The sequence below is a fragment of the Brachypodium distachyon genome, chromosome 1, assembly GCF_000005505.3.
Source record: "Brachypodium distachyon strain Bd21 chromosome 1, Brachypodium_distachyon_v3.0, whole genome shotgun sequence".
Classification (NCBI taxonomy): Eukaryota; Viridiplantae; Streptophyta; class Magnoliopsida; order Poales; family Poaceae; genus Brachypodium; species Brachypodium distachyon.
The window spans coordinates 55,331,050-55,355,491 of NC_016131.3; the positions used below are offsets into that span (position 1 = coordinate 55,331,050).

At 48.3% G+C, this 24,442-nt stretch overlaps 6 protein-coding genes and 1 long non-coding RNA gene across 8 annotated transcripts; 1 reads left to right on the forward strand and 6 right to left on the reverse strand.

The window, feature by feature from the left end:
• Positions 1–599: 599 nt before the first annotated feature.
• LOC100827194 (probable inactive leucine-rich repeat receptor-like protein kinase At3g03770) lies at positions 600–5,387 on the reverse strand. Of its 2 annotated transcripts, none has more exons than XM_010230020.3 (9): positions 5,128–5,387; positions 3,224–5,041; positions 3,006–3,139; positions 2,218–2,458; positions 1,917–2,128; positions 1,796–1,827; positions 1,572–1,683; positions 1,163–1,454; positions 600–1,027 (listed from the first exon to the last, which is right to left on the reverse strand). In XM_010230020.3, the coding sequence occupies exons 2-8, from the start codon at positions 4,605–4,607 to the stop codon at positions 1,176–1,178; spliced, it is 2,394 nt and encodes a 797-aa protein (XP_010228322.1). In that variant the 5' UTR covers positions 4,608–5,041; positions 5,128–5,387; the 3' UTR covers positions 600–1,027; positions 1,163–1,175. The 2 variants fall into 2 exon arrangements, with proteins under 2 accessions (XP_010228322.1, XP_003557543.1); XM_003557495.4 differs by having other exon boundaries at positions 600–1,081; positions 5,128–5,385.
• Positions 5,388–9,041: 3,654 nt separating this feature from the next.
• LOC106865937 (small nuclear ribonucleoprotein-associated protein B') lies at positions 9,042–12,169 on the reverse strand. The gene is made up of 2 exons (XM_014897980.2): positions 11,228–12,169; positions 9,042–9,380 (listed from the first exon to the last, which is right to left on the reverse strand). Exon 1 carries the CDS (start codon positions 12,027–12,029, stop codon positions 11,238–11,240), a length of 792 nt encoding a protein of 263 aa, XP_014753466.1. The 5' UTR covers positions 12,030–12,169; the 3' UTR covers positions 9,042–9,380; positions 11,228–11,237.
• Positions 12,170–12,879: 710 nt separating this feature from the next.
• Positions 12,880–13,809, reverse strand: LOC112269990 (mavicyanin-like). The gene is made up of 2 exons (XM_024457583.1): positions 13,560–13,809; positions 12,880–13,352 (listed from the first exon to the last, which is right to left on the reverse strand). Exons 1-2 carry the CDS (start codon positions 13,732–13,734, stop codon positions 13,051–13,053), a joined length of 477 nt encoding a protein of 158 aa, XP_024313351.1. The 5' UTR covers positions 13,735–13,809; the 3' UTR covers positions 12,880–13,050.
• Positions 13,810–16,916: 3,107 nt separating this feature from the next.
• Positions 16,917–17,751, reverse strand: LOC100825475 (basic blue protein). Its single transcript, XM_003561339.2, has 2 exons — positions 17,523–17,751; positions 16,917–17,412 (listed from the first exon to the last, which is right to left on the reverse strand). Exons 1-2 carry the CDS (start codon positions 17,695–17,697, stop codon positions 17,093–17,095), a joined length of 495 nt encoding a protein of 164 aa, XP_003561387.1. The 5' UTR covers positions 17,698–17,751; the 3' UTR covers positions 16,917–17,092.
• Positions 17,752–18,326: 575 nt separating this feature from the next.
• On the reverse strand, positions 18,327–19,308 carry LOC100825783 (basic blue protein). The gene is made up of 2 exons (XM_003561340.2): positions 19,065–19,308; positions 18,327–18,875 (listed from the first exon to the last, which is right to left on the reverse strand). The coding sequence occupies exons 1-2, from the start codon at positions 19,234–19,236 to the stop codon at positions 18,565–18,567; spliced, it is 483 nt and encodes a 160-aa protein (XP_003561388.1). The 5' UTR covers positions 19,237–19,308; the 3' UTR covers positions 18,327–18,564.
• A 1,533-nt stretch (positions 19,309–20,841) lies between these two features.
• Positions 20,842–22,436, forward strand: LOC112269690. The gene is made up of 2 exons (XR_002961547.1): positions 20,842–21,563; positions 22,231–22,436. It is a non-coding gene; the product is annotated as an uncharacterized LOC112269690 (long non-coding RNA).
• Positions 22,283–23,665, reverse strand: LOC100827507 (oxygen-evolving enhancer protein 1, chloroplastic). Its single transcript, XM_003557496.2, has 2 exons — positions 23,353–23,665; positions 22,283–23,259 (listed from the first exon to the last, which is right to left on the reverse strand). The coding sequence occupies exons 1-2, from the start codon at positions 23,581–23,583 to the stop codon at positions 22,498–22,500; spliced, it is 993 nt and encodes a 330-aa protein (XP_003557544.1). The 5' UTR covers positions 23,584–23,665; the 3' UTR covers positions 22,283–22,497.
• Between the last annotated feature and the right edge of the window lie 777 nt (positions 23,666–24,442).

Here is a 24,442-nt window from a genome sequence, read left to right on the forward strand (position 1 = left end):
GGTTCTTTTTTTGTAAATAGACCAAGCCCTCGTGCGCGACTTTGCCACGTGGGCAAGACACATGGCTGCTCCGGAGCGCATTTGACCAAAAGTGAATCCACAGTACAAATGCTGGATCACCTGACCCCATTTTCAGGTCTAGTTACTGCGGGTCTTATTACCTCAATATATTGCGCTGGGAACTAACTGTACGGTTCAAGTTTCCCTCAAAAAAGAAAACTGTACGGTTCAAGTTGAGCCGTTGAGGTACGAGAATGGAGGTCTGGTGTCTATTTCACACTTTGTTTTTCTCCTGGAACATGGTAAAAAATGGTGATCTTTCCAGGTGTTCCGCATGGATTGAGGGGGATCGGGAGGGATTTTGAGGAAAATGAACTAAAATCCTCCTCAATTTTGCCAACCCCTGGTTTTGTGGGGGTCCTTGCCAATAACTCTGGTTTTGTGGGAAAATGGTTAAAACGAACGGAGCCTTAACGGACGTCTCAGTAACGTGATACACCAATTATTATTTTTTGCATAAACGCTATGTCGTGGTCTAAGATAATATATAAGTTAAGAGTCATTTTGCATAAAAAGGGGTAATTGATGAGACATAAAGATCGAAGTCTAAGCAACACAATAATGGTTTATTGGAATATCACAATTACTGTTACAAAATTTTTCTCCCTTGTTTTGCATCCCAACCCAAAACGAAAATATCTACTACTGCTTCAACATGTTACATTTAGTCCTATCAGAGGAGGAAAAACAAATACCATGGCGCTTATGTACATGGTCACTACTCAAATGATCCAAAGCCCTCTTGATGTTCTGAAAAGAAAAAGGCCCTCCTGATGCAATGCAGGATACGAGATTCAACTAACGATGTCATCTGTATCACGCGGTCCAGCTTCAGCTGCAGCTGCTGTACAGTTTGCCTGAAATTTATCATGTGCAGTTTTCCCCTGCAACCATGCTGATCATACTGGTAAGTGTTCACATCATTCTTCGTTACGAGCTTGCCGATATTTTTCCTCACCCTGCTAGTCTGCTAGATGCCCAAGAACACGGGCAGCATGTCATTTCAGTCAGAATTCAGGTCCTGTTTGCATATGCTGATCATTATTCAGAAGCCTGAATTTCTGTGCAAATGGCAAACTGGATGCAAGAGACAGGCACCTACCCCTGCCTACTCGTCAGTAGTCTGCTGATTCTGCGGGGACCTTGGACGGCGAAAGAGGGGACTCCTCGCTGCTCCGTGAGTCCCCTCTCCAGTCACCCTGCACTTGGGCGGCGAACTGCAGGTTCCACAGCACGTCCTCCACCGAAGGCCTCTGCTTCGCCTCCTTGGCCAGGCACCTCAGGCAGATCTCCATGACAGTCCTCATCGACTCGTCCGAGCACCCCTTGCTCACCGCCGGGTCGACGAAGCTCCTCCTCCTGCTCGGTCCTTCCGCTGTCAGCGCCGATTGCAACTGCGGCACAGCCAGGATCAGGTGATTGTTGTGTGGCAATGCTACAACTTAGGTTCAGAAGTAGACTGTGTGAACTAGTGCAGTTTGAAGCTCAGAGGGGACTTGAGGGAACCATACCTGTTCTTTCATTATTTCTACCTCATATATGGAACTGATGGGTTTGCCTGAGATAACCTCAAGTAGTATCACACCAAAATCGTAGATGTCAATCTTATCACCATTGGGTACCCTACAAGTTGTAAATTTGCAACAACAAAAAAAAAAAAAAAAAAACTCAGTAACATCAACTTCATTGAGTATACATGGGACATGGATAAATAACACTGTGATTTTTCAAGTACCTATCAGATGCATACTTGTTTCCAGCTCCTCCCTACATTCATCCACAAAAGATGGTACCAAACAACAGTGTTAGTTCAAAGTTTGGCGGTATGACACTAGAGTTGGCTGAATTATGTATACCTCGGATTTCGTAGTCGTCTCTGATAGAATGGGGATATTGTAGCTGCCGATTTTTGCAACCTGGTTCTGATCCAGAAGAATGTTGGTGATCTTCAGGTTATTCGCAAAGAGGCCAGGTATGATCCCTCCATGCAAGAACTGAATGCCCTTGGCGACACCGATGGTGGTTGATATTCTCTGCCCCCAGGTGAGCCTTCGCCCTTCCGTTCCTTCTGAAGATCAAAAAGTATACATGACTCATTCTTAGCTCATCAGTGATGAAATGCCAGGTGCTAAAACACAGGAGGAGATGGAGACTTACGTGAGATCCTGCCCCTGAGGTTCCCGTTCTGCACGTATTCGAACACGAGGTACAGCTGCGTCACCGTGGAATCGTCGAGGTTGTATTCGAAGCAGTGCCCGAGCGCACTGACAAGGTGCCGGTGCCTGAGTTTCGATATCATCTCGATGTGACGGTTGAAGCTTTGTGAGGACTGGCTCTTTTTGACCTTCAGGGTCCTGATTGTTACCGGTGTCCCGTTGCTTAGCCTTCCCCGGTACATCTGGCAGTGAGATAACAAACAACCTTTTTTAGTACTTTGATCAACAATGAAAGTATTGTACTTGAAATGGTACAGATGTTGAGATGTTCACCAACAATTCCAAAAGTTATTTTGTTCATAGTTTACTGATTACTCCCTCTGATCCTAAATTCTTGACTCAAATTTGTCCAAATATGTATGTATCTATTATTAAAATCGTCTAGATACATGCAATATTTCGACAACAATTTAGGATCGGAGAGAGTAGCTCCCAACTATAATATGTCTACTATAGTTCATTCAGGAGAATGACAAGAAGATAAACAGAAGCATACAAGTTTTCCCTAGATACCATTAATTGAACAATAATCATGTGCACAAAGTATCTAATGGGCACAACTAGCAACACTACCAACCATAATAAGCTAATAACATACCCCAGAAAGGAATCTTCTAACACAACTACCTGAAGGCTGAAGATGTACTTTGTCTGAAACAACTGTAGTGTGTATTGCTCCATATAGGAGCTCTGAAATTGAGTAGATTTCCAGGGAACAGAAGGATGTACCTGGCCATGAGCATCTTGCCCCATCAGGCTAGAGACTTCGAAGTTGTCGGTTGCCGCCTCGAGCTCGACCAACGAGAATGATCGGTACGCCGGAATGCCAAGAGCCCCCAGCTTCACTGTCTGAGATATGTAACCTGTTTGGCACAATCACAGTGAAAACAGTCCATCAACTCTGAAAAATTGAAGCTCAGATTCTTCAGAGATTGCGATGTTCTTACGCGCATCGGCGAACAAATTGGATGGATAAGCGCTCGATGCGTGCTCCAGCAGTCTCCGGGGAGGCCGCGCCTTGGGGGTGCTCGCCTTCCTCACCGCGAAGAAGATGGCGGCGCCGACGACCAACGCTCCGCCGAGAACGGCGGCGACAATGGCGGCCACGAGGCCGCCCTTCGCGCCCGGCTTCTTGTGTGCCTTTTCAGGCACTATCCCAACGGCCAGAGCTTGGTTCTGGCAGAACGGCGACGGGTGCTGGGAATCGTCTTTGCCGTCGGCAGAGAGGCAATTGGCAGAGAAGAGCACCGTCATGGAGCCGGAGTCCTTATTCCGGGCGGCGAGGCAGGCGGGGAGGCTCCCCGTGAGGAGGTTCGACGAGAGGTCGACGAAGCGGAGGTTCTCGCCGCAGGAGGCGTTGCCGGAGAGCTTGCCGGTAAACCTGTTCCCGGCGATGCTAAGGTACTCGATGGACGGCAGGGAGAGCAGCGCCGGCGGGAACGGCCCCACGAACCTGTTCGACGAAATGTCCAGCCGCTCCAGGAGGTAGCAGGACGCGAGGAGCTCCTCCGGAAGCGCGTCGCTGAACCTGTTCCCCGCGAGCACCACGCTGGCCACCTTCCGCCCCAGCCGCGGGAACTCCGGTCCCAGCGAGTTCCCCGCCATGTCCACCACCTGGAGGTGCTCCAGCGCGCTCAGGTCCGGCAGGTTCCCGGAGATGTTGTTGGACGCGAGCACGAGCGTCCGCAGCGACGGCATGGCCTTGACCACGGACTCCGGGAGCGTCCCGGAGAGGCTGTTGTTCCGCAGGCTCAGCACGGCCAGGAGCGGCAGCTTCTCCCCGCCCGAGAGCCAATCCGGGAAGCCGCCGCTGAGCATGTTGTTATCGGCCACGAGAGTCTGGAGATTGGGGAGCCTGGAGAGTCCCCGGGGGAGCTCGCCGTAGAGGTAGTTGGAGCTGACGTTAACGATCTCGAGGGAGGCGAGGCGGGAGATCTTGTTCCCCGGCAGCGGACCCCAGAGGCCGAGGTTGGTGAGCGTGAGCACCTTGAGGTCCGGCAGCCGCGACAGCGTGGTGAAGAAGGCGTCTATGGAGAAAGTCTTGGGCAGCGGCCGGGCGGCGCCGGCGCTGGGGTCGCCGATGATGTGGAGCTGCGTGACGCTGTCGTCGTAGCACTCCACGAAGGCGGAGGCGGTCTTGTAGTCGCCGCCGTAGCAGAAGTCGGTGGAGTTGCGCCAGCTGCTGAGCGCCGGTGGGTCGCCCAGCAGCTGCCGGAGCTTGAGGAGAGACCACGCCTGCGAGGCCTGAAGCGCCGTGGCTCCCGGAGCCAATGCTGCCAGCGCCGCCGCTGCCACCGACAGCAGGAGGAGCAGAGCATGGGTTCCACCCATTTTCTGAAGATTCCTTCAGCCTAACCTCAATCTGTTTCTACCCACTAGCTTTCCTGGCTCGATCAAGGGTCCTAAAATCTAGGATTAACTATTGGGAGCAAGAAGATTGATCTAAGTTCTTGGACATTACTGGGAGCCAAAAGATGAAATGAGCTTGAGAGCATGGATGGAGGCACCAGCAGCTAGCTAGCAGCCGAGCTCGGCTCAGAAAAGTTAAGGTGAGAGGAGCTTGTATAGTTATTGAAGATAGCTACTGGTCACCAGAAAAACAATGTGCTGCAATCCAACACACAGATCTGACTCACTGGTCACTGCTAGTGCTGCACCACCGGTTCTTTTCACCCCAAAGCAAGGAAGAACAAGATACCAATATCTGCAGGTTAATCCCTCTCTATGAAGAAACCTCCCAGGATTTGCATTGGTTTCTTCAAGAACTGGCAAGAGAAAAATAGCCACAAGTAAGTTGGCCACTTCAGCACCAGGATTGCGAGAGCTGAAAGTAATTTCAAGGAAACCTCACCTTTGAGCTAGCCAACTGAAGCAGCACTAACACTACAGTGCAGATGAATGTATACAAACTGAAAAAGGTTCAAGTTTTGGGGGTTTGCGAGGGAATCATATGCTAGCTCTACTATACTCCACTGCCGCTGGGCATCACGGGGTGGCACAAACATGGGGCAAAGGGACAAGGATTCTCCAAGAGGTTGAGCTGTAGAGAAATGGAGGCTGGCAAAGGGACAATCAGATGTGAGCCCAGTGCCCCCTTTTCCCTCTCCTACTATTCTCTCATATGAAATTCAGCAGGCAAATGCATGGTTGCTTTTTCCTTTCTGATTGTGCCTTTTTGATCTGGGATAATATTTCCTGGTCTCCTTTTTCATGCTCAAGTTTCTGTTAGAGCAATTTTTTAGATAATGTAAGAGCACGCTCTCCTGGCCTTTTCTGATTAAAGCATTATTTTGATTAAAAGCATCCCTGTTTTGTTTTCTGATAGATTAGTGTCTTGTTTTTTAAGTTGGTGTGTAACTGTCTGCTGTGCTGTGGTAGGTCAAGGTGTTCAGTACAATCAATAATGCTGTGAAAAATGAGCTGGTGGTAGGGAAACACCCTATCACATTGTGAACTATAGTTTGTTTGGTTCATTCATTATGCTGGATTTTCTTTACTTTTTGGACATGTTTCTGTACGTTCGTTCGATTGATTCCCATCTTGAATGACAAGGAGAATGTTAAGTATGAACACTGTTTTCAGATATTTCAGAGAACAATAAAAACTGTTTCAGTGTGAACTTGTGCAAAACTTCTATAAACTATACGTATAAACTCATCTGAAGATGCCATTATTTTGGCAAAAGGATATTTCAGTTGTCAGAAAACTAGGTGTAATCACTTTTTTCTCGTGGCTTCATAACTTGTCAAACCTTGAACAAGGTTGGTAGAGATCCTTGTTTATTAGTACTACTTTGTTCTGCATTTCATTTCTTTGCTTTTTGCCTAAAGCAAGAAAGACAATGGAAGCATCACTTTCTCTTAGGTGGCAAACATGCATGCACCAACCCTTTCATTCAAGGGGTGAAGGGCTCTCCAGAAAATAGAAATAAACAAATACTACAGTATAATATAACAAATAATAATGTGGTGTAAAATTGGACCAAGGGAGTGAGGGACAGGGAGAGATTTGCATTGCAAATGTACTGTGCCCCTGAGAAGGAAACTGGAATCCTAGGTGCATGTGTGTGCGCCCTCCCAAATTGACTTGGATGGATGTTTGTCAGATTTGGTGACCACACTCAGTCACTCACTGTTGTCTTGTGATTAAAATAAATAGTCATATTCTTAGCCAACCACCTTAATGGGGCCTCCCAAGGAGTAAGACCAGAGATTCAGAGTTGTGGTACTGAGTGAAATGTCCTATTAGGAGGGTGCACACACTCATGCATGTGAGACAAAATGAAGCTAGCACATAGCACTAGATGCTTTTGGTGCTCATTAGCCAATCTGATTTGTTTGGGTTGGTTTTACTAAAAGCATGGTCCATGCTAGAATATTACCACTCATGTGCATTGTACTACTATGTAATATGAATCTCTGTGTGTGACATATGAGTGTGGTGTTTGGATCACATAGATTGTTACTTTCTCTGTTGTTTGCTATCACCATTTTCCCGTAGGGATTCCCCCTTTTCCTACTGTTTAATTTGAGTTTCTTTCTCTAAGAATCTCTGAGAACAAAAAAAAGGGCTTAATTTTTGAGTTCAATCTTGATATGGTAGATCCATCAGTAGAATAAAAGAGAAAACACAGAGAGAAAATATCTCACAAGAACCATCAGATGCCTAGTTAGCTAATTTCACAAGAGACGATCTCACCTAGGCATATAACATAGCCTAACATAACACATCTGCAGCACCAGAAAGAAAAAAAAAAGTTACTTTTGGAGAGAGAAATGTAAAAACTAGAAACAAAAATCCTTTTTGGCCTGCCACACGGTGTGTGAAAGAAAAGCAGTGGTGGTCAAGAGATGGAGGAAAAGAACAAAAAGTGTATTTAATTTGGGTGGTGCCATGTATAATCACGTTGCTGCGTCTCTCTCCGTTATAGGGTAGGTGGCAGATCGCCTCCTTAATTTGGCGCCACCGCTCATTTGATTCTTTTTTGCTACACTTCAATTCGCTGCTGTTCTTCATGAGCTAACGTCTGTATCAGCAAACAGTAAAAATCTAATCTGGAAATGGTCGACATGGCGAGTAGTGAGAACTCCCCGGACCCCAGCCGACCGGTGGTTGGCATAGTACTCCCTGCGTCCGATTTTTTATTACATGTATTTTAACATTTTTTTAGATCTAAATACATCCATATTTAAATAAATTTAAGTTACCGCAAAGATTCTGTAAAGTCCGGCCCAGCTGAAACAAGAGCATCTGCAGTGGCCCGCCCTCGAAAGGGATGCACAAATGTTTTTTCCTTTCCAGTTTGCTGCTGCTGTTTCCAATGGTTCCTATACGAGACTACGAGCAAGAGCACTCGATTGCGCAATACACCTCACATCAGTGGCGGAACCAGAAACCGAAGGAGAAGGATGTTAAGATAGACCTAATGGTGCTATACTTGCAGATTTTGATACTTATAAGATAGATAGTCAATGTCTTCTTCTTCTAAACATCCTAGCTAGTCCGGATCCGCCCCCGCCTCACATCACAGGCAAAGTCGACCAAAACAAAGCTAGATTCGGTCGGTTGCATGCATGGGCCGGGTGACCGATCTCCGTCGCTTTCTCGGGAAGAAATCATTTGCTGCTACGACCATCCGCCGTGCATCAATCTCATGCTTCCTCAGCGTTAACCGGGGACAGTTTGGTTATATGTCGATAGTAAAAAAGCTTCGTAAGTGGAAAATAAAGCATCCTCCAATTTTAAAGGCAAGAACTCCTTTAGTTTGCTTGTAAAGATTAGCACTGGACAAAAGCTCCAACACTTGGGACCAGTTTGGAGTGTAATTTCGGAAACATTTTCTACCGGATGATCAACGTAGATAAATAAATCAAACGGTGTCAAGATATCAGCAAGACGATATCACTTTTAGTACAAAATCATAAATTTATATCTACAGCAACACCAAATGCGTAGCAGACACCCAGCCCGAGTGCACGAAGAGAGCCGTTGGCACTGCAGATGATTCTACTAGTAAGATTAGCAAGTCTCATTCCTGTTTCATGGTATGTATCATCCATCAATCAGCTAGGGGTCCCGATTCCAACCGACGAATTATTCATCAGACTTGACTGCTCCGGCCAGGGTCCGCCAAGGAGCCGTCCGTAGAATTGTCGCCTCATGGCATCGGGGAGTTGTACACTCATGGATCATGGCATGTGGCTGTGAGCCATGCATCGTTGGAGATCGATCATGACACAAACAAACACCTGTTTTGGCTTCTAGGTTTCCAGGCTCCAGCGCGTGCAGCTGCCATGGGGTTGCACGCCTGCACCCCGGCCTTCCAAAAGATACCTGACCAAATACAACTTCACAAGTATCTAGCACTGAAATTGGGATTGGGACGGCATCCAAATTGCAGTGAGTTGAAAACATCTATCTTCGGAATTGGATTGGCTCACTGTAATGATCTGAATCCAAATTGCAGCGAGTCAAAAGCATCTATCTTCGTATTTGGATTGGGTTGGCTCACTGTAATGATCTGAACTAGTTGAAATGACCTACTGTACATCGATTCGCTCCTTGCAAGCTTGTGCTCATAGTCAACTCATTTCTTTTCGACTCGAACGGGAGTCATGTTTTTTTTTTTTGCAAGTCCACCTCAAGTAGCTCACAAGCCACGACAATTTTGTATGCATAGCAAGCAAAAATTAGGCTATTTTTTTTATGATTCCAGGTGCAACATAGCAGCCACAGACTGGCAATTCAGAGCCAGGAGTAACAGCATTGTTCAGGAAAAAGTTAGAAGGAAATGAAACAGATACACAAACAAGCTGCAAGCCAGGCAATTTACGATCTGAAGTCAATTGTGCTAAGAAAGATCTGCAGAAAACACAATACGAGTGCAAGCACATCGGGCAACAAGATCCGACAGAATAAAACAGACTACCATGTCCCTAACTCAACAATTTCCCAACAGTTAAACAAGCTCCAGCCTCTTTTACGTACATTGCATCCGAAACAGTCCATCTCCTCACCATCAAAAGCAAGAGTGCTACGCTGACAAGGCCTGTCTCGCTTCTCAAGACAAATCTTCCATAGGAGGTGGGATAGTAACAACTGAACCTGGGGAGGAAACTGAAAGTTCAGCACCAAATGCAGCAAGAATATGCATCAACTAAATTGTGTGCAATGATAAGCTGCAATACAATTGCAAAACATTCCATCTAGCTTAGAACTGTTGGCCTACAACAAAAACCCTGCATGGAACTATTTTTTTACTACAAAGATATAAGAACACATTGCATCCAATTATCAACAATCCCTGATACAAACGTTGTTCTCCAAGGTTAATAGCATTCATCTCAGCTCTACAAGCCAGGGACAGAGGCAATAATTGAGATTGGGGGGGGGGGGGGGGGTGGGTGGTGGGGGGGGGGGCTAGGTTGCTTATAGGGCCCAAGACCCAGGGGGGCGAAAAATGCTTAAAAGCCCAGCCTAAATCAGTCTAAATCACAGCTTTTGGGGCTAATAGGAAGCGATCGTTCAAGATCATCTTAGGATTATGTAAAAGAATTACTGCAACACAAGATACAACATCCACAAGAGGGTAATCAAACAAAGACAAGCAAAACCAGGATGCACATTCATAATGACAGAGTCATTGGAAAACCTTCAGTACTAAGGCAGTGAATAGGGCCTAGAGGAAAAGGTCAACACAAAGAATACCTACCTTGATGAATTAATCATCACACTAGACAAACAGGTTATCGAATGGAGAGTTTACTGATAGATTATGGTTTAGAGTTGTGTCATTATGACAAATTCAATGATCATTTGAATGAATTCATTGGCACTGCAATATTGAAAAACAAAGAGAACACTAAATGAATTAACGCTCCAGGAGTCCGTATTAACGCTCTTTTGTGAGAACATCAGAATTTCTCATAACAACGCTATAAAGAGAAGTTCTCGGATTTGCTCTTATATACTATATTTTAATCAATTAGTAGACAATACTAAATCCTAATTCTGACTTCGCTCCTAACATGCTGAAATTTAACTACTCCCTCCAATCCATATTAATTGTCTCAAATTTGCCCAAATATGGATGTATCTATGGCTAAAAAGCGTCTAGATACATGTAATATTTCGACAACTAATATGAACCGGAGGGAGTAGTAAAAGTAGTTTCAGAGCTAAACTCCCAAGTCTGAAAGTAGTATTCCAGTCTGCCATGAATAATGTTATCTTTACTCAGCTGAGTCCTGCTTCATCCAAATATATCTGACAATTTCCCTCAAGGCTTATGCGTACACCATCCAACACGAGATCGTTCTTTTCTAGCAAATATTACTATGCATAGGACAAACCCATTATTGCATTGTACTTGCTTTGAACATGTATGGCTAAGATATTAAACAATTCCGCATCTTGCCTCAGTTGATAATAGGTAAGCCATGACGGCAGAACACATAACAACTGGTACGGTGCTATCTCCTTATAGGCTAGAGGAGGAAGTGAAACTAATCTGGAATGAAAAAGATTTATGTACACAGGAAAACTATCATACAGATTTAATACCAGCAATAGAATATCACAGTTTCACAAACATATACAAGTATCTAAACACACAAATTACATGACTGTTAGGTATCAGAAAAGCCACCGCATTAAGAATTCTGGCCAACAAACATAGTTAGCAAGGAACATGAACACTGAAGTTTCAGATACACACGACAGATCACATCGGCTAAGCATTGTGCAGAACACTAGAACTAGGATCAACAAAATACGTTCCCACGGCAATAAATTCAAAGTACATTTAACTATGAGCATCAACACAAATTAAAGCACACCTACAGTTCACCCAACTGAACTGAATAAATAGCATATCAGAGTATTATGGCAACTAGCAAGATAAATTTAACAATTTAGAATTCAAATGCAAGGATTCTAGCAGTGAACTTTACCTCAAAGGTTCTACTGCTGGGGGTTCTGTCCAGGCTGCTGTGGACCAGGCGGCGGTGGTGGCATCCCATGCCTGGGAGGCTGTCCAAACTGCGGTGGCGGCATAGGCCTCATCCCAGGCGGTGGGGGCATGCCTGGCATCCCTGGCCTCCCCGGTGGCGGCCCCATGGGTGGTGGCCCTCTCATGAACTGCTGCGGCGGGCCCCCAGGGTACGGCGCAGGAGGCGGCCCCGGCGGGCGCTGGAACTGCATCTGCATAGGCGGCGGGCCACCAGGGCGCATGGGCATGGGCATCGGCGGGCGGCCGACCTGCGGGTACGACATCGGCGGCGCCGAGAGGTTTGGCATCGGGGGCCGCGAGATCTGCGGCTGCATCATGCCGGGTGCCGGTCCGCCGACGCCGCGAACAGGGCCAGAGAGGCCGGGCTGGGCCTGGAGCAGCGGCCCCGTGGCGATCCCGCGGCCGGCGGGGCGCCCGACGCCCGTGCCCGAGAGCGCGCCCCCGCCGGCGGAGGCCTTGACGCGGGACTCGTCGGGCGGTGGCGGGCCCTCGACGGTCATGGAGACGACCTCCTCGCCGCGGAGGAGGAGCAGGCCGAGCGTCCTCCGCTCCTCGCGCTCGCCCGTGGTCTTGGAGGACTTGGAGGGCGGGAGCTTGCGGAACTCCTCGCAGTCGCCGAGGACGAGGTTCATGTGGCGGTCGAAGGCCATGAACTTGCCGACGAGCTGGCGCCCGTCCTGGATCGTGACGCGCATGCGGTAGTTGACGAACTGGAGCATCTTGGACCCCTTGGGGTTCGACATGGCGGCGGGGGGGCCGGCGGCGGCGGCGCGTCTAGGTTAGGGTTTCGGCGGCGATGAGAGGGGGGAGGGTTTTCGTGGGGGTTTGAGTTTGTATGGGTTGGGTCGGAGATCTGGAGGGGGCGAAGAAGAGGGTGGAATTGGAAATGACGCCGTGGGCTTTTTCCATGTTATGTATAGTCGGTTAGTCACGGACTCGATGGGAGCATCACCAAAGGAAGCGGGCCTGGGCCTTCGAGATGGGCTAGCTCCATTAATCTCAAAACCTCAAAATTATATGCCCTCTACGTTCTCAAAAAAAAATGTCCTCTTGAACAAAAAAAAAGGATATTTCTAGAAAAACAAGGTTATTCATATTCCCAATGAATAATTTTATTATTCCTCTTAAAAAAAACACTTGTAAAGATTCTATAAAAAACACTTTTAATCCTCTTAAAAAAACACTTGTAAAGATTCTATAGAAAACACCTTTTTTAAAGGAGGAAAACCCCTGCCTCTCATCAATCAATTCACACGGTCTTAATATTGTTAAAGTGTACAACGACATACAAATCTCCAAAAACTTAATCATGTGATAAAAAACCCAAACCATTCATGTTGTTTCTAAAATAAAATCTAAACCATCGACATCCTTACAATTATGAGGTCGTGGGGTATAATGCAATGATGGAGGTTTTGATGCAAAATACTTTGTAAATATATTTCACAATGAATCAAATGATCGTAATTTGACACAATATATATTGGTACCTTTTTTGTTATACAAGGTTGATCGTGTCAACAAAAGTTATATGCCTTACGTTTTAAAATTTAAGTATGATTCTGTAGCAGTGAGGAAAATTTTAGAGAAGACTTAGACAACAAAACGTTGTTTATTTATCGAACTCTTCATTCCATGTAATGGCACATTTTGGTAACAATAGTGAGAATGTTGTTCATGCTCTTGGCAAACAAAGCCGTCCATCGGTCTATCGATCAACTGTCATGTCATGGGGTGTTGCTTGGCCCAATCCCCATGATTGGCCTACAACATGAGCACGGCCGCGGCACCGGCGGCCAGTGCGGTTGCCCCGGCACCAACATTGTACTTGAGAGAAGTCGCCGGTGATGATTTGTCGTTGGCACCAGCGACGGTGACAAGGAGCTTCATCCCCTTCTCACAGTGGTTGCCCACGCCGCAAATGAACCATCTCCTCCCCGTCTTGTCAAGCTTGATGGTGTCGCTACCAGAGCCCCAGGAGCCCAGGTTCCCGTTCGTGTTGCACTCCTTGAAGCCCTGGCCGGTCACCTCCACCACCGTGTGCTTCCCCGCGGGGTACACGAACTCTGCCGAGGAGAAGAACACTTAGAATTAAGTTTAGGTTTCGAATGCCTAAACATCCAAACAGAAATATTGACGTTCAATCCCAATATCAATATCTTGCCATATTGGCATTGGAATCAATGCAATTCCAAGCCTTTTAATGTTTACATCCAAACAAAACCTCAGTGATAGACTGCAAGTTAGAGAGAGGTGCATGTGTGCATGCATACTTAGGCTGTCGCCGACTGCGAAAGTCTTGCCGTTGGTCCAGGCGGCAGGGTACCCGAGGGTCCACAAGGCATCGTCCCCAACCTTGAAGACCTCAGCGGAGGCCGGTGCCGGTAGGATGGCGGCGGCGACAGCGATTGCCGCCGCGGCCATGAGCAGCACTTGCCGGGAAGCCATGTGTTGCGAAGCTATAATGTTGCAGCTAGCTCAGATGGTTAGCTACTCTGAGCTGGCTAGTTAATCGCAGCTCTAGTTAGCTATCTGGATTGACAAGAGGAGTGCCGTGGCACATGTATTTATAGGTACCTAGCTAGGTAGAACAGCTAGCACATGTTGAAATAGTCAGCTGGAGCGAGTTAGCTGCAGGCTCATGGCGGCATTGGCCGGTGAAAGAGACGGAGTGTTCCTTTTTCTTCTTCTTATCGGCGGACAGGGATGCTTATGTACGCGCAGTATGGCAAGAGACAAGGCATTGTATTTGAGTTTGGACTTTGGACTCGGTCGGCTTTAGGGTTGACGTTTTCTTTGGGGATTTGGTTACGGGGTATTGACATCTTCCATGCACATCATCCCTCGTATCCTACATATATAGATGCTCAGGTAGCCAAGGTTTTGGCTATGGGATTCCCTTTTTCTCCGAGGTCCAGGTTTAATTTGCGGTGACCATGGTAATAAGAAAATCCCGGTACATTATCCGTGAAGTTTTTTTTACCAAATCTTAAATTCAGTTAATTTTTTGTTTTTCAAGTTGATTATGTATCACACATACGTAATTCCGCAAATTAAGTCATAATGTACGTAGTGGACGGAGTTATTTCTCCTAGTCAAAAGACGTCGCATGTTTATTTGTGGCTTAAATTAAAAAGTTCGAGATTTTTTTCAGATAAACCCATTATTTTGCCAGGAGGAGGAGGTTGGGAAATGCGATTACCGAGCAATAACCGGAATAGCCGGAAATATCGTTGGTAATCAAAACCCTGCAGCTAGATCACTCAATGGGTTGGCAAGACTGTTTAGTTAGACAGTATCATAGCATTAATAAATAGCATAAGTTACGGAGGTCTGCTAGGATCTGTATCCAATTAAACAATTAAGGGAGTGTCTATTTCTCATTCGCGTGAAAAATAGTCATTTCGCAGTCACCAATCGTATCCATCCAATGAAGATTTTCTTATCCATCGGAACTACACTAATCTTACACGAATCTCAATGATTGAATCAAAAAGTTGTTATCATCGACTAAGAAATAATTATTTCTCAGTGGCCTAAGAAATAGTAAAACCGAACAATTAAAGCATAGAGCTAATAACCAATCAAAGCATTGAAATGTGAGGCTTATAATTAGCATAGTTGATTCGGAGAAGAATGGTCTGAACTAGGGATGCAAACGGGATCCCGCGAAAGTCCCGTTTCTAGTTCAGTTTTCAAATCTTCTATTCAAAATTTGAGTAAATTTCACAAAATCACCACTTCAGGGACTAGAGTTTCATGGAGCTACCGCCTCAGGGGTTTGCTTCAGTTTGCCACTACTCTAGGAACAATAACTATCAGTTTGCCCAAATCTCACGGATTAGTGCATTTGAGAGCAAAACTGACAAGTTGGGACCACTTGTAAGATTCCATGTGGCATCCAATTTATCCATTTAGCCCCATGTTATTTTCATTAATTTTCTTTTTCCATTTCTTCCCCTTCTCCGGCCACCTCGCCGGTGCTGACGAGGCCCATGGCGCAGAGCGCCGCCTCGGATGCAGGTGCTTTGCTCGTGGTCTGGAGGAGGCTTGACTTCGCTCTCCCTGCCCCCTGCCCGCGCCCGCCTCCCCACGCCCGTGCCCGCCTGCCCGCGCCGCCTCCCCGTGCTCGTGCCCGCCTGCCCACGCCGCCACCCCGGGCCCGTCCGCCTCCCCGCGCCGCCTCCCTGCGCCCGTGCCCGCCTCCCGGTGCCCGTGCCCGTTCGGCCGTGCGGGCGTGCCCGCCTCCCCGCCTGCGCGCGCCGCCTCCCCGCGCCCGTGCCCACCTGCCCGCACCGCCGCGCCGCCTCCCCGCGCCCGCGCCGACGCGCCCGTGCCGGCCCGCAACGCCGCGCCGCCTCCCCGCACTCGTGCCACGTGGCCGCGCCGCCTTCCTGCGCCCGCGCCTGGAGAAGAAGCCGCCGGCCCGCGCCGCCTGCCCGCGGCTCCCGTGTCTGGGTGCTGCTGCTCCCTTAATGAAGACGATGGGTCAAGAAGAAGAAAAAGAAAAAAGTCAGGGTTTTTGTTGAAAATGGCAAAGACCTTACACACGAGCCCAACTTGTCACTTCGATGTCAAATGCACTAATCCGTGAGATTTGGTCAAACTGATAGTTATTGTCCCTACAGTAGTGGCAAACTGATGCGAACCCCTGAGATGGTGGCTCCGTGAAACCCTATCCCCTACAACAGTGGTTTTGTGAAATTTTGTTCAGAATTTGAATAGGAGATTTGAGAATTGAACTAGAAGCGGGACTTTCGCGGGATCCCGTTTGCACCTTTAGTCTGAACCGAGCAATGTTAGACTATAGTATATGAATTTGGAGTTCTCGAGGTTGTTAACCTAAAGTCGTCACCTGCTTAAACTTAGGCCGCCGCAATTTAATTATTAGCCGTGTATTTAATTAGTTGCAATGGTTGTAAATTGCCACACTTTATTGCCCGCCTTCATCTTTGCTAAAGTTCACCACAATTGTGCATGCCACTCATTTTCTTGGCTACACTTTGCTTAATTTTAAGTGTGGCATAGCTAAGACTGATTGTACTAGATGATAACTCGCGTGTTGCCCTTTGGGACATTTGCTAACTATTGTAATTGTAACATGTGTGCACCGATGGGGGAAAATGAAATTAAGGAATGAAGCATCAGATTCCCGTGAATGCTGCGGAAACAATTGATTTGACAAAAAATCCAAGCAAAAGTAAATTTTTACGTATTAAGAAGAATAACTAAAAGGGATATGAAAATAGCAGATGGACATCTCACAACTTACAATTAGCGCAATTTCCTATTTTTTTTTATTTTTAATTGTTTTGGCGATTAGATGGTGTCCACTAAAATATGCCCAAAACTACCGTAAGCCACGTGACATTACCGTCCATCTGTACATCATGTTTTTTTTTCTCCAAAGAGTACCTTAGAATAGCACATGATAAAGGCTTTGCTGATTGCCTGATAGAGGACACTAGGCTCCGTTTGGTATCGCGGTCCATTATCATAATCCCGTTTTTCTCACCTGGTTTTCCGTATTTTCGTGTTTGGATATAACCAACTTTTCTCTACTTTCGTGTGTATTTTTTCGCAGTAAATCATAAGATAAGTTGAACACAACAAGTTGGGGAATGCCAAACTGAGCCTAAAGAAATGCCGTCTTCGTCGTTACCAAGCAAGAAGTTGGCCACAAAGCCAAACAAGTAAATCCGGTACAAAGATAACCATAACTAATAAGTCAAGGAGCAACAAACAACAGGTCAATACTTGATGTCGTATCACGCCATCGCGGGGGCGTCGTCGATGATCGACCCAGCTAAAACATGAGCGCGGCCGAGGCGCCGATCACCAGCACGGCCACCGTGACGCCAACATCAATAAAGTTCAGAGAGGGCGCCGCCGCCGCCGACGACGTGGCGTTGTCCTCGGCGACGGTGACGAGGAGCCTCATGCCACGCGTGCAGTGGTCCTCCACGTCACAGATGAACCACCTCCTCCCAACCTTGTCGAGCCTGACGGCGTCGCGGCCGGAGCTCCAGGAGCCCAGCTGGTTCCCCTTCCCCGTCGCGTTGCAGGCGCTGAACCCCGCGCCGGTCACCTCCACCACCGTGTGCCTGCCGGCACGGTACAGGAACACTGCGCGCGCGGTGCGTCGTAAGAAACACTTGAATAATTAGCGAGAGATTGATCTCTGCTGGTCGATTCGAGGGCGAAATTAAAGTTTAGAGGAGATCATTGATACTTACTTAGGCTGTCGCCGACGGTGAAGTTCTTGCCGTCGGTCCAGTTGGAAGGGTACAAGAGGCTCCACGAGAAGACGCCCCCCACCCTGTATTCCTCGGCGGAGGACGGCCACGGTAGGATTATTAGGAAGGCGATAGCCGCTGTCGTGAGCAGTGGCACTTGCCGCTGGGAAGCCATGTGTATTGCAGGAGTTGATCAAACTAGATCTTGGCTTGACAGTTAACTGCATCATTTATAGATGGTACCAGGAGTCCAGGACTGCTAGCTAGACACATATAGTAGTATATAGCACATTGAACAAGTCAGCGAGCTAGAACAATTAAGCTGCAGGCTCATGGCGGCATGCATTAGCTAGCCGGTGAAAGAGACAATGCATTTTTCATTAATTTCTCCCGTTGTTTAATTATGAGAAAAGTATATTTTTCGTCCCTCAATTTGTTGAAAAATACGTAAATGTTCTTTTTAGTCCCTCAATTGTCCCTTGATCAATTTCTCGGGCTGTTTTTCTGTGTGCTAGAAGAAGAGAGGACGAGGGAAAAAAAGGCAACGGGTTCAATGAAAAAAACGTGGGTCTGACATACGGGACCCATTTGTTAGAAATACTGTCAAAATCATGTAAGCCGTCGTTTTGGGTGATGTGAGACAATTAGACACGAAGCCTGTAATTCTGTGAACAAATTAGCAAAAGTGGGGCTTGGTGAGAAGACTACCTTTGTGAAATTTACTCTAAATTCAACACCGTTTATCGGTTTTTAGAGAGAAACACCGTTTTTCTGTAACAAATATTGCAACCATTTTTATTCATCAAATTATTAATAACACCACTAATATATAGATTGGGATTCAATAGCCCGACCTGCCGTACATACTTTTCGACAGAGGACCTTCCACTCCACCTTTGGTAGCTAGAGCTCAAACACGACTGATCGACAACATAGTACATGATAAAAATCCATCGAAGCAAAGAAAAAGAAAAGGAAAGACACTCTTAGAATGCACGCACACCGGCGATTATATCCATGATCCATCGACGGTGAGTACTGATCAGAACATTAGCGCGGCCGCGGCCACGACGCCCGCAGCCGCTGCCGAGACGGCCCCGGCGACGAAAGAGGCCGAGGACTTTGGCGGCGCGTCGGGGCCCGGCGCGCCGACGTTGACGACGAGCTTCATCCCCTTGGCGCAGTGGTCCTGCACGCCGCAGACGAACCACCTCTTGCCGGGCTTGTCGAGCGCCACCGTGTCGCTGCCGGTGGTCCAGGAGCCGAGCGAGTTGCTGTCCGTCACGTTGCACGCCCTGAACGCCGGCCCGCCCAGCTCCACCACCGTGTGCTTCCCGGGCGAGTACATGAACACTGCATTTACATTCGGCCGATCATAGATGGTTTTGAAAATTAGCTCCAACGCTTGCGGGAGAATTTAAGTTCCAGCAGTGGTATTCCCTCCGTCCCAAAATAAGTGACATGGATTTATATAGATTCTTATACAAATCCACGTCACTTATTTCGGGACGGAGATAGTAAGTGATAGCATTTGGTACGTACTTAGGCTGTCGCCGACGGCGAAGGTCTTGCCTTCGGTCCAGTCCGCGGGGTACGGGAGGGTCCACCCGGGGTCGCCGCCGACCATGAAGACCTCGGCGGAGGCTGGCGCCGAGAAAAAGGAGACGGCGATGGCCGCCGCAGCCAAGAGCACCACTGCTTGCCGAGAAGCCATTGGGTGATATCAGTAATTAACTGGGTATATATACTACAGTGATGAAGCTAGCTCAGCTTGATCGATGGTTAAACTGTATGGCTTGGTAAGATAAGCACAAAGATCGGATGTATTTATACAGATTGTTTCGGTGATCCCTGTGGCGATTACTAGGCGGAAGCAGGCGCAAGCTCATGGCGGCATTAGCTGGGTCGGTGAAACGGACCGTAGCGTGGCCAAAGACAACGTTTGGCGCATTGTTGTTTCCCCTAGCGACTTTCGTGGGGGGTCGACGTGTTCTCCCGTGATTTGGCTATACGGTATCGAAATATGTCTGCTGGCATTGGCGGCTACTACTGGTGTTGCTTCTTCTGGTGCCGGGGATGGCGAGTGTAGTTTGCGATGTACAAGTCCAGAAAAATGTAATTTTGTTTCCTCCCACAAAATTTTATATATGTAGCGAGCATGGCCGCAAAGTGGAAGGTGCAAGTCTGATATTAATACTAATAGTAGTTAGCTATCCTTAATTAATAATACATGCAGATTTCTAGACCAATTAAATAGAAAAGAAATGGACTCATGACGAGAAATGCAAAAAGCAAAAGGTCTGTTTTTTCTTGTAAGTGTTCATCCGTTCAACGGCAAGTCTTAACAATTCACCTATCTCCAGATCAGCATGGCTTATGATTATTTGATTTAACTGATTTTTCGAGATTTCGTCGGCCGTGCCTCGCCAGCCCGCCGCAGTCATCTTCCGCTGCAATCGACAAATCCACATCGCAGCAATCTAAGATGATTTCGTGTTCATGAGTTCTCGCGCAACCATAATTTTAGGGTCTCATTTTACATTTTGCACTAGGGCCTCAAATTCCTAGATACGGCCCTGGTAGCAAGATATCTTTTCTGTAAGTGAGTTGCTGTGACGTATATATAATCAAGATTTCACTGTCTTTGGATGATTTACTAGTAGTAGTTCTCCCCTGATGAAAATTGCTTGATGTTGGGCACTGGAGCATTTTTTTTTGCCAGCGATGTACGTGCCACAAATATCCGTCTACCCCTTCGTATCGCTAATCACGTGTGCGATGTGACCGCAGCGCGAGTTGCAGCCTGGGTCCGTTTTCGGTGGTCGGGACAAAAACCGTATTTTTAGAGTAAATTTTAGAAAACTATACATTTCGGGGCTACGATTTCATGGAGACACGACTCGAGGGGTTCGAGGGGTTTGTTATAGTTTTTCACAGATTTTGGTACTCCCTCCGATCCATATTAATTGTTTTAAATTGGTCCAAATATGGATGTATCTCCGCCTAAAAAAGTCCATATTTTTCCATAGAACCATTTTTGTAAAAGATTACTCCCATATTTCTCGACACGCTTCTTGTTACCGAGGCCCGTGAGCGGCGGTTGTTGTGCCATCGACCACGAGGTCCTTACTCCTCCTCTGGCCCTCGCTCATTCTCTCATCACAAATGTCAGAGTACCATTTTGTTTCGGAACACAAGGGAACGGATGTTCGTTTTGAATATTTATATATCTAGCTGTATAAAAAATACGGACCGTTTTTCCACTAGTATTTTCGTCCCCTGTCAAGTCTGCCCCCGCGTCCGCGGTCCGCCCCCTCGCTGGGAAAAAAACGCCCTCCGCTTTCCCTCGCCATCGCACGCAGTCACGCAGTCCCTCTTTCCCCGAGTCCCGCGAGAGAAAAACCTGCCGCCGCCTCTCCCCTCCGCGGCTCCGCCCAGCCGTCATACCTCCGCCGCGCAGCCCATCCGCCGCCGTCCTCATGCGCTGCCCCTACTACTCGCCGTCATCGCACGCGCAAAGCCTCACAAATCTCTGATTCGCTTGCTCGCTTGCGAAGATCCATGGCGGCGGCTGGGAGTGGGGGCGTAGTTGGGGAGGAGTGCTGCTCCGCTGGTCGGAAGATTCAGCAGGGCGATGGAGGAGAGATACGAGGTCCTTCTGCCTCTTTCCCCCGCTATCTCAGGTGTCCCCTTGCCGTTCTTGGGGCCAGAGCCCGCAGAGCAACCTGTGCTCTTCGGCGCGACTTTGCCAAGCTTCTGGGGGCGGACTTCGAGTTTGTTTCATTGCTTCGGCCATTGACAAGCTCGACGAGTCTGATTTCTTGGTCGAGCCTGACGAGGTGATAATGAAGCGGTGCCTGTTTGGGGAGGGCATTAGAGGTTAGAGCAACCTATGCCCGTCTCAGCAACTATGCAATGAGCCAGGCTGATCTTTCCTTTGAACTACGATTGCAAGTACAAATATTCACTTGTGGAGCTGCAACCTGCGTTCTTGGCGCTGGCATGGGAGAAACGGCCTCTGCTCACGGTTTCTGCTTGGCGGTCAGTTGTTCTCTCTTTGTATTTGTTCGTGTGCGAGGAGTAAATGGTTAGGGAATTGTTTTTGAGCTTTGTAATAGTTTCATCCCTTAAACTGTGTTTAGGATGATAATGACAAGATGGTATAATTGGGATAATTTAGTTGAATTAGCTTTGCTAGATGCGTGTTTTGCAGCATGTTATAGCTGGTTAATTACAACAAATTTAGTGATAATTGTGTATGAACTTAGATACAGTAACTTATATAAAATGTTTTCGAACGTAGCATTTTATTTTGTTATTCCGTTGCAACGCACGGGCATTCGGCTAGTATTCCAAAATTCGAAAAGCATGTACACCACGCACCTATGAGGCTGTTAGCATCGTAATGATCTGCATGCCCGTAATTTGTATCGCCAGCCAACCGATGCGCAAATTATTTTTAGGACGTGGCTATTTCTTGGTCGATTGATTTTTTAAAAAAATGTCTAATTTGACGCACTAGAGCCGCTGGATTAAGATCTGGACGTCATTCCCATTTTTTCACCTCCCACGCACTGCCGTTGGAAGATCTAAAGGTCAACACGTCGACTTATCTATAACTAAAAATCAATTGAGTTTTCATAGCAAATCCATTATTTTTATTTGCATATATATAGTATGGGTGAGCAAATTCGTTGATGTTCTGCAGATTCCAAAGAAGGCAGAAGAAATGAAGTAATCCTGTGAAGACAAGCAGAGAGTAGAGGCACATCACACATGCTGATTCATGGGGGGATCAATACCAGTTGGTGAGGAAGAAATTACAAAGGCTAAAAATTACAACCAACAGCAGGGGCCAGGTTCGCATTACTACATACACACATGGCGCATTGCCTTTCTCTCTCCACCGATCAACCCACGTACACGCATATGCACGGAGGAAGTGTTCTTCTCCGATGATCGACCGATCCTTTTTCTAGTTAGACTCGAGCTGCGCGTACCAGACGCCCTGGATCTTGACGTCCTTGGGCGCCTTGGCGCCGAGGTCGGTGTCGGACGGCTGCACGCTCTCGAAGACGCCGATGACCTCCCCGGTCTCCGGCTTGCTCTTGGTGACGCTGAGCGTGATGTTCCCCTGCGACGACGACGCGTTCTTCACGTTCTCCTTGGCCAGCTCCTCCTCATCCCCTCTGCCTCCGGCGGGGAGCGCCACCGCGTTGTCATACCCGGTCGACCCACCACGGCCCTTGGGGTCAAGGAACGAGGACCCACGGTAGCTGGGCACGAGGAACGGCCCGCTGAAGCTCTCGGGCTTCCCCGTGGCCACGAGCTGCTTGACGGTGAAGAGGAACGGCACGCGCTCGCCGCCAGGGAGCTGGACCGTGACGGCGGCGTAGTCGATCCCGTCCTTCTCCTCGAACTTGAGCGTGCCGTCGGCGGCCACCTCGAGTGGCCCCTCGATCTCGTCCAGCGTGTAGGTGAGCCGGGTCATGAGCTTGGTCTTCTGGAACTCGGGCGGCGCGTTCTTGGCGATGCCCTCGGCTTTCACGGTGAAGGAGGTGGGTTCCAGGCAGAACTTCTTCATCTCGTACTTGCCGGCCTTGAAGGGGAAGGCGTCGACCCCGCCGTCGATGGTCGGGCACTGGTTGGCTGTCCCCGTCCCCTTGACCTCCATGTACGTCTTGCTCTGGATCTCGTCGAAGGTCAGCCGCTTCGGCGCCCCCTCCGCGCTCGCGCCCTGCTCGACAGAATGCCCACCCTCCGTTAGTTTCTAGCGACCGGAGGCGTAGAAGATGAAGTGATGGAAACATCCATGGGCAGTTAGATTTACCGAGACGAGGAGGGCGGAGGTGGCGAGGGCGAAGCCGGCGAGCTTGGCGGCGTCGGCGCACTTGGTGGCGACCTCGCGGAGGTCGGAGGTGAGGGAGCAGGAGATGGTCCGGGCGGCGTGCGAGGAAGGGCGCGCGGAGGAAGGGAGCAGCACGGCGGAGGAGGAGGAGGCGGAGCGGCCCATCTTGGCCGGCTGCATCAGGGTGGCGGCGGCCTGGAGAGACGCTGCCATGGCTGCTGCTTGGTAGGGGGGGATCGGTGGAGCTCGTGGTTGAGAGGCGTGTTGTCAGGGCGGGTCAAGTGTTATCTATGCGCGGGCAAGGATCGGGGGCGCGGATAAGAGGCGGCTTCCCATTGGTGGCTGCTGGATAAGAATATCATCCGTTTATTTCCGTGGCCACCAGCCAGTCATTTCTTCTCCTCTTTGCCCATCCAGAGTCCGGACTAGCCACAGCCACAGGCTCCTGGGCAAAGCCAGGCCCAGGGCGCGCCCAGCGCGCGCACCGGCACGCCCCGTCGCCATCTCCTCTTGCCCATCCCGGCATCAACAGAATAAGTTATTTCCACGGTTTCTCAATCTCGCCGCCGAATGTCATGAACGTACGCGGGGAAGCGCAATGTGTAGAGACCACCGCAGCCGCCATGAACGGCACCCACCGCGATCGACCACTGCTCGCGAACAAATTAAATCTCGTACCTTGTCAACCAACCAAACATAATGATCCCGCACATTGCTCGATAAAACTCGAACATGCTCCATTAAACACTCGGACCACAATATTCCGCTGTCTTAAAGCCGCCGTCGCCGGAACAGTACGGCTGGCGATCGAACTCGCCGCCGTCCGCTACACTACACGCAAAAACAGAGCAAACACGGAAGCGCTCTTCTCGAAAAAAAAAAAAAAGAAGAAGAAGAAGAAGAAAAGAACGGAAGCGCTCTGTTCTGATTCTTGGCCGGGCCACATCGTGGCTCTCGAGCCCTTCCAAATGGCCTCACCTCCCGATGAAGCCCGTAGTGTCAGACCTTTTTTTTTTTCCTTTTTTTTTTAAATAGATATCTGTACCTAATAATAAAAGCAGCAGTGTTTTCG

Coding starts and splice junctions, on each gene's coding strand:
- LOC112269990 (XM_024457583.1), bottom strand. CDS start 13,734: ATGGCTTCCCGGCAAGTGCTGCTCATGGCCGCGGCGGCAATCGCTGTC. Junction 13,353..13,559: donor CGCAGTCGGCGACAGCCTAA/GTATGCATGCAC, acceptor TCTCCTCGGCAG/AGTTCGTGTACCCCGCGGGG.
- LOC100825475 (XM_003561339.2), bottom strand. CDS start 17,697: ATGGCTTCCCAGCGGCAAGTGCCACTGCTCACGACAGCGGCTATCGCC. Junction 17,413..17,522: donor CACCGTCGGCGACAGCCTAA/GTAAGTATCAAT, acceptor CCGCGCGCGCAG/TGTTCCTGTACCGTGCCGGC.
- LOC106865937 (XM_014897980.2), bottom strand. CDS start 12,029: ATGTCGAACCCCAAGGGGTCCAAGATGCTCCAGTTCGTCAACTACCGC.
- LOC100827194 (XM_010230020.3), bottom strand. CDS start 4,607: ATGGGTGGAACCCATGCTCTGCTCCTCCTGCTGTCGGTGGCAGCGGCG. Junction 2,129..2,217: donor CCTCAGGGGCAGGATCTCAC/GTAAGTCTCCAT, acceptor TTTGATCTTCAG/AAGGAACGGAAGGGCGAAGG. Junction 1,455..1,571: donor TAGAAATAATGAAAGAACAG/GTATGGTTCCCT, acceptor GCTGTGCCGCAG/TTGCAATCGGCGCTGACAGC.
- LOC100827507 (XM_003557496.2), bottom strand. CDS start 23,583: ATGGCAGCGTCTCTCCAGGCCGCCGCCACCCTGATGCAGCCGGCCAAG. Junction 23,260..23,352: donor CCTCCGCCCTCCTCGTCTCG/GTAAATCTAACT, acceptor TCTGTCGAGCAG/GGCGCGAGCGCGGAGGGGGC.
- LOC100825783 (XM_003561340.2), bottom strand. CDS start 19,236: ATGGCTTCTCGGCAAGCAGTGGTGCTCTTGGCTGCGGCGGCCATCGCC. Junction 18,876..19,064: donor CGCCGTCGGCGACAGCCTAA/GTACGTACCAAA, acceptor ATGTAAATGCAG/TGTTCATGTACTCGCCCGGG.